Source organism: Mandrillus leucophaeus, unplaced genomic scaffold (assembly GCF_000951045.1).
Source record: "Mandrillus leucophaeus isolate KB7577 unplaced genomic scaffold, Mleu.le_1.0 Scaffold61, whole genome shotgun sequence".
NCBI lineage: Eukaryota > Metazoa > Chordata > Mammalia > Primates > Cercopithecidae > Mandrillus > Mandrillus leucophaeus.
The window spans coordinates 4,710,577-4,722,317 of record NW_012106586.1 but is presented as its reverse complement, the minus strand read 5'-3'; the positions used below and the strand labels follow the sequence as shown (position 1 = coordinate 4,722,317).

The window sequence follows — 11,741 nt, the reverse complement described above, 5'->3', positions numbered from 1 at the left end:
GAAGAAAGGGGTGCAAGTTGTAAGATGTGCAGCAGAGAAGTGTGCAGCTAGAGAACAGGAAGAGGAGGGATGAGAAGGGGAGGCAGAAGGAGGAGGAGGAGAAAGAGATTAGGAAGAAAGAGGAGGAGGAAGAGGAGGGAGAGGAGGAGGAGGGGGAGGAAAGGAGAGCAGCAGGAAGAGGAGGGGGAAGAAGAGGAAGAGGAGGAGGAGGAGGAGGAAGAGGAGGACTCACTGTATTCCACTGGCATCAATTTCACGGGATCTTTGAAAACTCAAACATTTCCATTCAATTATTTCTAAACTTAAAGTGGTCGCCCGAGTAAGAATGACTTTGTTTATGGGCAGATTAAGGCATTCGGTCCACCTCCCCTGCTGTGTACTGGGGAGACTTCCAATGTGTACGGTACAGTTTCCATTGTCTTTGAAGAGTCGGCTTCTCTAAACAGGTCCCAAGGTGGAGTGCTGTTGGCGGGCAGGGATGTGTGCAACAGCCACAAACAACGCCAATCCTGTATCACTAAAAGAGGGCCCCAATACTACAGAAACCAATGGCTCTTTTTCTTTCGGAAGGCCTGCCAGCATCTACCCGCGGGGCCCCAATTAGCACATGCGCCTGAGAGAGCGGGTTTTCCCCTTTGGTCTAAGGTGGGCCCCGCAATTGCGGCCCCATTCAACTGCCAGGGCGGGTGGTCCACGCCCGGGGTCCTCCTAGGCCCTCTGCTCCTCCTCGGCGAGTGGTTGATGCCGCTCAGCCAGGAGCAGTTCCTGCCTCTCACCGTGGTTCCTGTGGCCGCCGAGGCGCGACGCTGGAGGGCTGTGGCGACGCGCTAAGGCCAGGTGGCAGGCGGCCCTCTCGGGCGGCAACTGGGGCAGCGGGCGGCACAGCACCTCCGGGGGGCGGCGGCGGTGGCAGCGCCAGAAGCTCCTCGCCGGAGGTCACGGCGCAGTCCTGCTCAGGCTCCGCGACCCCGCCACCCCCGACCGCTGTCCCGCCGCCGCGCTTCTTGTCCTCCTCCTTTTTCCACTTCATGCGGCGGTTTTGGAACCAGATCTTGATGTGTCTCTCGGTCAAGTTCAACATCACAGCCAGCTCCACCCGGCGCGGCCGTGAGATGTACTTGTTGAATAGGAACTCCTTCTCCAGCTCTAGCAGCTGTGCGCGCGTGTAGGCCGTGCGCGTCCGCTTGTTCTCCTCCGGCTCCGCCGCGTAGGCGCCGCCTGCGGGCGACACAGGGCGTGAGTGTGGCCCCCGGAGCCCCGTACAGCCCCCACCCACGCAGCCCAACCCCTTCAAGGGGATCAGGGAGTCCTAGCCCTACCAGTTGCTCCCGCCGGAGCCACCGAGCATCCCATTTCAGCGCCTAGTGTAGGCGCGCGAAGCCCTTCCCTAGTAAAGGAAGCCTTTTTATTGCAGGCCAAACCCCAGTCGGCTCTCGCCGTGAGCCTAGGCTTGGCTCGGCCAATGAGTGGTCCTTGAATGCGCTCGCTTAATCGGTGTTAATCGACTGATTGATGCTGATTTAAATGTAGGTAATAGATAGTTAAACCGACTGGATCCTACCAAAACAATAAAATGCCTTTAATTCAGGGCTTAAAAAAACCTCCCGACGGTGATCCACAAATGTAAGAAATACGTTTCAGATCGTTGTGTAGTTCACACACCAACATTATAGTCAGTTATACGGACAAATCTTAAGAACGTAAAACAAACGTTTACCACTTATGATGCTATCTACTTTTTCCCCCACTATCTGCTATTTCGTTTAAAAAATACTAATCTCAACCTAGTAAACTGATTTTATGACCTGCGAATGGGTGCAACCTGCAGTTTGAAAATCTTTGTGCTAATGGAGACTGTGATACATTTTGTTATATCGGACCATGTATTTCCTCTCCATATATATTATATCGTAATTAGTCCCAACCTGACAGCCAGCAAATTCTCCATACTTGTTTTAACTTCAGCGAGACTTCTGCCCTCGAAGTGAAGAGCATATTGTTCTAGGGGTCACGTTGGCTAGAGCAGAACTCTGGCAGCTCCAGACTCTACACCCTGGATCCCAAATGCCCTCAGAGGTGTTGAGGGGAGACACAGGGGCCCTAGCCCAGCTGCCGAACCGACAGCCCCAAGGAGGAGGGGGCAGTGGTGCAGAAACAAGCCTCCCGTGTCTCCAAGATGCAACAGGACGCCCTGGACAAGGAGGTTGGAGACCCACATTCACTGCCCCTGCGCTCAGCCAGGTCCCAATATTTTCTTTTCTGTGCAAAGTACCGACTGCACCCGGACTGTGGATGCTGACGCGGGAAATGCCACCAAAGCTCCGGGGAGAGACTTGTTTTAGAGCAAAGGCCGCGGACATTTCTCCTGTGAATGTTGGCTAAGCCTTAGGAATTGAAAGGCGAGTGTGTGTGCGTTGGAGGCGGGCTAATTTCGCCATGGAACCCTACTGGGTTTCCCCCCAGGTCGAGAAAAGGCGGCAGAAGCTGAAGCAGAGGCTCAGACCCTAGTCCAGGGAGAGTCCTACTCGCTGGGGGCATCCCCGAATCTACCTGGCATCCCACGCCTGGGAGAGAAGCGAGGGGGGCCTTCAATAAACATTTTGAAAGGCTCTCTAAAGTTTTTACATTAAACCCACATGTCTCTGGGTTCCTGCTTTAGGCTGCGGGCTTGGTGAAGGCCCTGCGAGAGACTGCTCAGGGAGAGACGGCCCGGGGTGCACTACTCCCGGGGGGCCTGTGCCTGTGGCAGGGGTAGAGGTTGAGGATGGTGGGAAAAAGTCAAGGGCGCCGAGCCTGGGCCCTTCCCCAAGGCGCAGGGCGAGGCAGTTTAGGTGCCAGCTGGCCAGTGCTGCTGAAGCATTTGGGGGTCAATGTGTTTCAAAACCTCTGTTGTCATTAGCATTCAGATTCGTACTGCCAGTGAGAGCCCTTTTGTCACTTCGCTCTTCCCAGGGGCAGGTGGGTTTGCAATTTTTGAATTCCGGCTCCATCGGAAGTTTCCCCTAGAGGAACCCGGGGATAGCAGCCGGCCCCAGAGACGGCTTCCTGGGGAAGAGAGGGGAGGTCGGCTCCTTCCCCGAGAGTCGAGCGTGCAGCGGGTTAGAGGGCGCCAGCGAAGGCCTGGGGCCAACTCGAACCCGAGAGTGTCGCCCTACTTGGGTCCCCCGAACCCACGCCAAGTCTGCTGATTTGCCTTCTGGTTTTACTTTCTGGCTTCTTGGGATCAGCCTAAGCCCAAGTCCTCCAGAGCAGAGGTATCCCCGCTTGGGTTGGGATAAGGACGTTCCTCCACCTCACAAAGCCTCTTTCGGAGACCAGCTGTCGCCCATTTCCTGAGGAAGGCCCAGGCCGGGAGAGCAGGAGCTCTGAGGGCCTAGGAGGCCAGGAGAGAGGCCTGGAGGGGAGGCAGCCCTGGAAGGGAATTGGTTGGGGAATGGGAGCCCCCCACCTTTGTTCAAGGGACTGTCCTCCCGCCTCCTAAGAACCCCGCATTTCCGGAGACGTCAAGGCCTTTCGCCAGGGCCGCGCGAGCTGGGTAAGTTCGCAGAGGCGCCGCGGCAGCTTCTGGCGCCCCTGTCAAGTGGGTTTCGCTGGAGGTGGGGATGACTGCAGCGCAGTTCAGCCCTCGTCCTGCTTCAGGACCTTCGCCTTAGCGAGAAAGTGAACTAGGAAGGGGAACGTCCCGCGGACCCCGGGCGAGCTGGGGTCCCCCTCCCTCTCCCGCACAAAGCCCCGCCTGTCTGCGTCTGGGCTCAGTGTCAGGCAGGGCTGGCCAGACCCCGCAGATGGGCGCTGAGCATTCTCGGGGTGCGCCGGGGGACGTCGGCTCGAGCTGTTCCCCCTACTCCCGGCTGCCAGTTGAAAGGAAAAGGCAACTATTTACGGTGCAGGTGTGACCAGAAGTGGCTGCGGCACGGCAGCGATGACAGTGTGTAGCGGCGACCACACAGGCCGCGCCGGAACTCGCCGCCCGAGCGGGGCCGCGAAGGACCCGGGGGCTACTCTGTGCCTCCGGCTCCCGGCTCCGGGAAAGACCTTCTGTTCTCCGCCTGCGCCGAGGGCCGCAGGCACCAGACCTCTCGCCTCCCCACTGGCTAGGCAGGGAGAGCCCATCTCCTGCAGAATTACTTCCTGGGAAGCAGCGCGGGGAGACAGCTTCAATTGCTTTCGGTTGGTGAAAAACGAATTCGCTTCTCAGATTGCTCTCCTAGCCGCCAGGCTTGACGTAGAGAGGCAGGCCTTCAGCCTCGCGGTGCCTTGCCCCAGCCCCTTCCTCTTTACTCCCATCCTGTTTCCCCAACCAGGGAAGCCGGACACTACGAGATTGGGTGCAGTTTCCTTTCCCTCCCTGCCTTTGTGCACCTACCTGGCGCCCCTAGATGCCTGCCCTTCCTTAACGAAGTGCGGGAAGTGAGAGGATCCGGGGCTCCGAAGGCGATCTGGGGCCCGGGTCAGAGGCACCCTTGTCCCTACTCGGCTTCCTCGACGTGCACTACCAATGAGTCCTGGGTTCCCGGATCCCCTGCTTGAGGAGGATCTATAGTGTCCGAAGCCCTGAGCTGGACTCAGCCTTAGCGCTCTAGGGATGGCGCTGGGGGCGCGGACTCCTGGGGCGAAGATGGGCTCAGTGTACAGGGAAGGAAGGAGTTAACGCTCCCAGGAGAGTAGGGTGGGAAAGATGCTTCAAACTGCACCAGAGAAGCGCTGCTGTGAGGGATGGCCTCGTTAGCTCCCCGACGTAGTTTAGTCCGACCTGGGATAATCCAAGGTGCCGGGAACAGAGAGAAGGCTCCTGGGAGCTCTTGGAGGTAGGGCGGCCGGGTGAGAACCGGAAAGGAGAAAGGGGTGGGGAGCCAGGCTTACCTGCCCACTGGCCTTTCCATGCGTGAGCTTTGGTAGACTTCATCCATGGGAAAGGCAGCTGGACGCGGTTGGGCTCCTCCAGGACGCCCGGCTCGGCTCCCTCCGGGAAGGGCCCGGAGGGCGGATGGGGGAGCGCGAGCTGAGCCGGGAGGTGGTGGTGGAGGTGCGCCACCGCGGGGTCGTCGGCGAGCGGGGGCACCTCGTACGGGGAGATGTCCGGGGGGCTGCCCTGCTCCAGCGCGCCCAGGGCACCGGGGAACGGGGGTGGCGGCGGCGGCGGGGGCTGGCGGCCCATGTACAGGCACGCAGGGGGACTGGCGCTGAACTCCGGCGCCGGGCCTCGCTGGAACGCGCATGGGTCCTTGTAAAGCTGCGTGGCCGCGTAGTACTGCTCCTCGCCGTTCATGGCTGCGGCCCGGGCTTGGGCACCGAGAGCCGGGAGTCGGGAGCTGGAGCCGGGGACTTGGCACTGTGCGGCGTTCCCACTCCCGGCGCCACCCCTGCTCGCTTTGACAGCACCGCACTGATCTCGGAGGGAACCCACAGCCTGCGGGGACCGGCGGGCCGGCCGCCGCGCCATAGGCTCCGCGGGTCCCCACGTGGTTCAGCCGGGGGCTGTGATTGGCCTGACTGACAGCCCTAAGAGGAGAGGCCAGGTACCCGCGAGCACCTGCTTTCATTCCAATTTTCTCTCTCAGCTGAGTTTGCTGCACACCCCTGAACCGGCAGCTGGCGGTGCTCTGCAAAGTGGGCGCTCATGAAAACATTAGAATCATTCATTTATAGAAACATTTTCCCCGTGGCTTAGACGTTTCTATTTTCCTATATTTTTCTATTTTCCTACATTTTCTACTATATTTGATAATAGACATAGTGTGTTTGTTAATTGATGTAGTTTACAAGGAGACCAGTTGAGCTTTTAATTTCTTTTAACTGTTGGGGAAAACGATGAAAAAGGTTTGCAGACCCAGCTCTCTAGCTCGGAAGAATTTGATTCTATTTTATTTATGAAGTTTGTTCACAGCCACCAAGGTGTCGGTTAAAAAACACACAAAACTCTGGCATTCGTTGTGTGTTTTTACTTGTGGATGTGCTACAAGTACTGGGGTGTAAATGGTAACTTCTGAAGCATTCACAGAGACTTTTGTAAATTCTTTTTTTTTAATTGAAGGGTATTACAAATTTTGGTTTTGAAAAATTGGGGCCCATTTGGCCAACCCGGAATGTAGCTTCCCAGTACAGCGAGGGGGAAAGACGCGCGCGGCCTTCTTCTTGGGACTGCGAGGCAGGGGCAGGTGTTGGCACGAGGGTTCCAGACCCTTGACCACTCTCTACGGGCTGGACCCTGGCGGAGTTTGCCGGCGGAGAACACCCACTCTCTTCTGCTTGCAATTGAAATAAGGCAAGCGGAAGAGGGGGAAGTGGAAGAAGAGTTACCTATTTAGAAAAAGAAATAAAAACGCTGCATTTTCCATGATAACGTCTGTGCTTGGCTTCAAGTCATTCGATAACTTCTGGACATTCTGGGGTCCTGACATAAATAGGGCCACTTTTTCTGCACGCACTGACGCGGATGGATGACCTCCGGGTGGCGGTGGCGTCCAACCCCCGGCCTGGGCATGACCCGCTAGGCCTGGCGGCCGGACCAGCCTCTGACCGGGCACTGCCGAAAGGAGGATGTTTCTTGAAACGCCACTGAGGGTTTTAGAAAAACTGGACACCTTTGCGGAAACGGCTCAGCAAGAGAGAGCGTGAACCACAAAGAACCAAGCCAGGGAAAAATCACTGCACCGCCTTTCCTAAACAACATACCAACATCCAATGACCTTTGAGAGTCGATTTTTAATGTATTTCTTCCTACTGGAAATATTTGTATTTTAAGTGCGGATTGAATGCTCTATTCTGAGTACTCTTTATTTTTATTAAAAGACAAAAAGCTAGTCGGGAATGTGGACTTCTCTGCAGATTCCTTGTCTTGCGGGAGGTTGGTGTGGTCTCAGCATTTGCTCCGATGTGTGAGAGCTCATGTGTGTGGCCCTGATGTGTGGTTCCCTGGCTTGTAGATGCCCTTGCTGTCACCGAAGACAGGCCAAGGGAAGCACGGCGGTGGACAGGGAGAGTTTCGGTGATTTCTTCAGGGAAAAGTGCCACCTGCAGTCTTGGTGGGGGCAGAGAGTGAAAGGCGGTGGGGCTGCGCACCTAATCTCTGTGCGCCCGCGTCAATGAGTCCATTGTCTGCGGCCCGGAGAACTCTACCCTATCGCCCTGGCCGCGAGTGACCACATCGATCAGGAGGGCAGACTGGAGGGGGTTGCCCGGCCACGGCGTGTTGACCCTTGGAGATAATCTGCCGAGTCGCCGCGGGTTGACTTGGCGACGTGGTTATGAGCGGACGGCGAGCTCCGCTCAGGACAAAGATCGGCCACTTTTCCCCTCCCCCTCCTCTTCCTCTCCCTTCCCCTCCTCCCTGGGCACCCCCACACCCGCTCTGGACTCAGTCTGCGCCCCACTCTCCCTCCCCTGCTCCCCACCTCGCCCGCCACCCCCGGAGTGTTTACTTTGCACTTCTCAACTAATTGCACATTTCTGTAAATTGGTCTCCATTTCGATGCTTCATTTGCTTCCATTTAATATTTTTGCTCTGCCCTGCAGAAAGAAAAGAGGCTCTCAGCAGAAAGCAATCCGCCCATTGCGGTCGCCGGCTAAAACCCGGGTACCCCGGGCTATAGGGGAGGAGGCGGGGAGCGCCGGAGGTGTTCCACGGAGGCGCGTTCTCACTTTCACAATTAGCATTTTCTGCTGCCTGCGACCTAATGAAGGGACCCAGGAAGCAAAGGTCAAACAACCATTTATTATTATTGTTATTATTATTAGAGGAGACGAAGTTATCTGGAATTTTATCACTTACAGCCGTATAAAAAACGTATCCCGGGGAGCCCTCCGCTGAGTAAGGTCGTGTGTTGTACTCCCCTGTGGATCTAGCTTCTGGTATCGTAAAATCGCCGAGTCCATTACAGGCGAAATGCGTTTCCGCTCTGAATCCCCGCTGAAGCCTGCGCCCCCTCCAAGCTGCCTCGCCCACAACAGGCCCGGCAGCGATACAGAGCCATTAGGCGAGCACCTTCCCGAGCCATTTAACAGCAGCTCTTATGGATAAATAAACAAAAAAGGCTGTAAACCAATTAAAGTGTGGACAGTGAAAAAGTCGTTTATTAGCAGGACGTCCTGATAGTTCTCGCTGATACTGGAGGTCCTCGCCTGCCCTCTTCCCCCTTTCCCTTCACAGAGACGCGGTTTGCACCCGGGAGAACACAGGTTACCTTGTTCTCGGTAAGTGGCTAAGTCTTCCTCAATGGTTTCAGAGGCATGCTACGGGCTGAATTTGGCTTGGTGATAAGATTTTTAAGCCATTGCATCCCATTATAAATGAAAAAAAAGATGAATCCCACTTAATTCCAAGGTATACATCATGAATGCACATGGAATTTATATTCATTTTATAATTAAATCTCTATTGAAAATAAAAATTAAATTATTTCTTGAGTTGGAAAATTCTGTAAAGCAAACGATGTGACCTGTAGAATGAGAATCCTTCTATAACTGATTGCACTTTTGTTCATCAGCATTTCATTCAATGAGCACTAATGTAGGCAGGTTTTCATTCTCCTAAGTCTAATCAATTTTTCCCTCCTGCTGATTTATGAATACCCAGACATGGCCAGGCGCAGTGGCTCACGCCTGTAATCCCAGCACTTTGGGAGGCCGAGACGGAGGGATCACGAGGTTAGGAGATCTCGAGACCATTCTGCCTAACACGGTGAAACCCCGTCTCTACTAAAAATACAAAAAAATTTAACTAGGCGTGGTGGTGGGCGCCTGTAGACCCAGCTACTCGGGAGGCGGAGGCAGGAGAATGGCGTGAACCCGGGAGGCGGAACTTGCAGTGAACCGAGATCGCGCCACTGCACTCCAGCCTGGGCGACAGAGCGAGACTCCGTCTCAAAAAATAAAACAAAATAAAACAAATAAAACAATAAATAAATACCCAGAATTTGGTATCTAGGTCTGAGAGGGACCAGGAAAACGCAGCTTGAGTTGTGGGGATTGGCGAGAGGAAAGGACCTCAGACTCCTCAGACTTTGAATGAAGGGTTTTCCAAGATTCGTAGGGCTAAGAAATCTAGTGAAAATAAGTGGAGAGCTGAAATTATTTTCCGGATGATTCAGTGCTCCCTGAACTGTACAGATAAAAGCAGCTTAAAAACATAATTTAATTGGGTAATTGTCTTATTCCATACCTGTTAGCTCTGTCTGGTGTGAAAGGAGTAGAGGGGCAGGAGGGGGGTGCTTGGTGTGCCCAGTACTGTCTGCTGCTGCCTCCAGCCACTGCTCAAGGCTTCCTCCCCTGAGAGTGGGGCCCCCAGACATGAGCTCTTTCCACTTTTGGTTTAATCCTTCCGTGGCCCTCAGTTCACTCTGCTGATGAAAGGAAAATTATGAAAGGACGTCGAGGCTCCAAAGGATCTGAGGTCAGCTGTTGCTCCCCACTCCTGGTATTCCCAGTGGCCCACCCCCTACAGCTCTGGACTCACCCCTTTGGTTGTCTCATCTCTGGTTGTACCTTCCAGATGTGCAGTCTCCAGAAATCCTTGCTGCTTCCTTTCTGAGCTTAGTCCTGGGTAACCAGTTCCTTACTTCCACACAGTTCCTTTTCTTTGCCTTCCACCTCCTCCTCCCACCACCATTTCCTATGACTAATCCTTTGTTCTCCTAGGAGCCTCTCCTTACTTCCAGGTTCCTGCTGCAGCCCAAAGAAGGCTTCACCCACACTATCCTCCAGTGTCCTTTCTCAACCTTCCTACATTTCACATCGTTTATGGTTTGAAGGACCCAGATTTTCGGTAACATGTACTGATCAAATGCCTGTAGATCTCTTACTGTGCACCTGCCTGCACACTCTTTGAGTGACCAAAACTCATTGGTAGAAATATGCTTTGGCTTTGGTGGGCCATAGAAAGGTCAGGAGCTGCATACCCCAGTCCTGTACATCAGGTTTTGCTCTGCACAAGCTGTGTGTCCCTTGCTAAGTTATATGACTTCACTAAGCTTCCCTGTCCTTATTTGTAAAATGGAAATAATAGCACTGTCCCATAAGCTGGCCCCATTGCATATAGTAATCATAATGGCAAATGCATGGAGCCAGGCATTGTTCAAGTATTTTCCAGTGTTAACCCCATGAGCCAGTTACTGTCATCCCATTTTCCACTGGAGAAAATTGAGGCCCAGTGATGTTACTTGCCCAGAATCATATAGCTAGTAAATGGCAGAGCCTAGATCCAAGCAGAGATGATGTGGCTTTTTCTTTTCTTTTCTTTCTTTCTTTCTTTCTTTTTTTTTTTTTTGACAGAGTTTTGCTCTGTTGCCCAAGCTGGAGTGCAATGGCGTGATCTTGGCTCACTGCAACCTCCACCTCCTGGGTTCAAGTGATTCTCCTGCCTCAGAAGTAGGTGGGGTTGCAGACATGTGCCACTATGCCTGGCTAATTTTGTATTTTTAGTAGAGATGAGTTTTCACCATGTTGGTCAGTCTGGTCTTGAACTCCTGACTTCAGGTGATCTGCCCGCCTCAGTCTCCCAAAGACTGTACTGGGATTATAGGCGTGAGCCGCCAGGCCCAGCTGTTTTGTTTGTTTGTTTGTTTATTTGTTTGTTTGTTTTTGAGACTGAGTTTTGCTCTGTCGCCTAGGCTGGAATGCAGTGGCACGATCTCAGCTCACTGCAGCCTCTGCCTCTGGGGTTCAAGCGATTCTCCTGTCTCAACCTCTCTAGTAGCTGGGATTACAGGCACACACCACCATGCCTGGCTAATTTTTGTATTGTTAGTAGAGACAGGGTTTTGCCTGTTGGCCAGACTGGTCTCGAAGTCCTGACCTCAAGTTATCTGCCCACCTCAGCCTCCCAAAGTGCTGGGATTTCAGGCATGAGCCACCACGCCTGGCCCTGATGTGGCCTTAAAATCCATTCTGTTGGCTGTGACACTATACGATCTTACTATATAGTAGGCACCCAAAAAATGTTTTTATTGTTTTTGTGAGAATTCAATGAGACAAAACTAATGTTCCTGGCACTTTGAAAGCATTCAATAAATGGTCATCTCTTCCTTTCTCCCCCAGCATTGCTTTTAATGTGTATGTAAGCATTGAACTATTGGCTATTAGTGCATCTAGAAGAATGGCAGACTATCACCATGAGCTGATGTCTAAAGATATTTCCAGATGGGTAGACCTGGAAAGGTATATTCAGGAACACTGGGAGGAAGTACTTAGTAGGTATATTACTCAGTGTTTCAGGGTAATGTGCCCCCAAGTACAGTCCTGCTTAAAAGGGATGGAGGAGGGGGATTGCTGGAGGACCCTCATGTAGCCATCAGGACACCATAGAGAGACTCTACAGGTGTGGAGAAGGGGCAGGGCCTTCTTTTTCACAGCCAGAAAAGCCAAAAGAAAGACTTGAGTGGATGAACTAATCACAACTCAAAATGCTTTAGCTAGCCCAGTAGGTGTGGAACCCAGTATCTAAGTAGTATATTCTGGCCAGAGGCCACTCTCCTAGCATTGTCTGTGGTTCTTGCATTCTTGGGTTGGAGATGAAGCTGTCATCATAAACTCAGAGGAAACCTTAAACTGCCTAGAGAGGGAAGGGAGTCATTCTAGTCTCTAGGCCAGAGCAGAGCTGGAATCCTGCCCTATTCCTGCTTTTTTTCACATCAGAAAAAGGGTCATGGTTAATTAACCCTGGTTGTCTTTGTGAGGGTGCAGGAACACTACCGTCAAAGTGATTCCTCTGTGTGTCCCCCCAAATCAAGATCCACATACAAATG

The 11,741-nt window shown here is 53.3% G+C and overlaps 1 protein-coding gene across 1 annotated transcript; it reads right to left on the bottom strand.

The window, feature by feature from the left end:
* Nucleotides 1-216: 216 nt before the first annotated feature.
* PDX1 (pancreatic and duodenal homeobox 1) lies at nucleotides 217-5,368 on the bottom strand. The gene is made up of 2 exons (XM_011999973.1): nucleotides 4,864-5,368; nucleotides 217-1,218 (listed from the first exon to the last, which is right to left on the bottom strand). The coding sequence occupies exons 1-2, from the start codon at nucleotides 5,267-5,269 to the stop codon at nucleotides 773-775; spliced, it is 852 nt and encodes a 283-aa protein (XP_011855363.1). The 5' UTR covers nucleotides 5,270-5,368; the 3' UTR covers nucleotides 217-772.
* Between the last annotated feature and the right edge of the window lie 6,373 nt (nucleotides 5,369-11,741).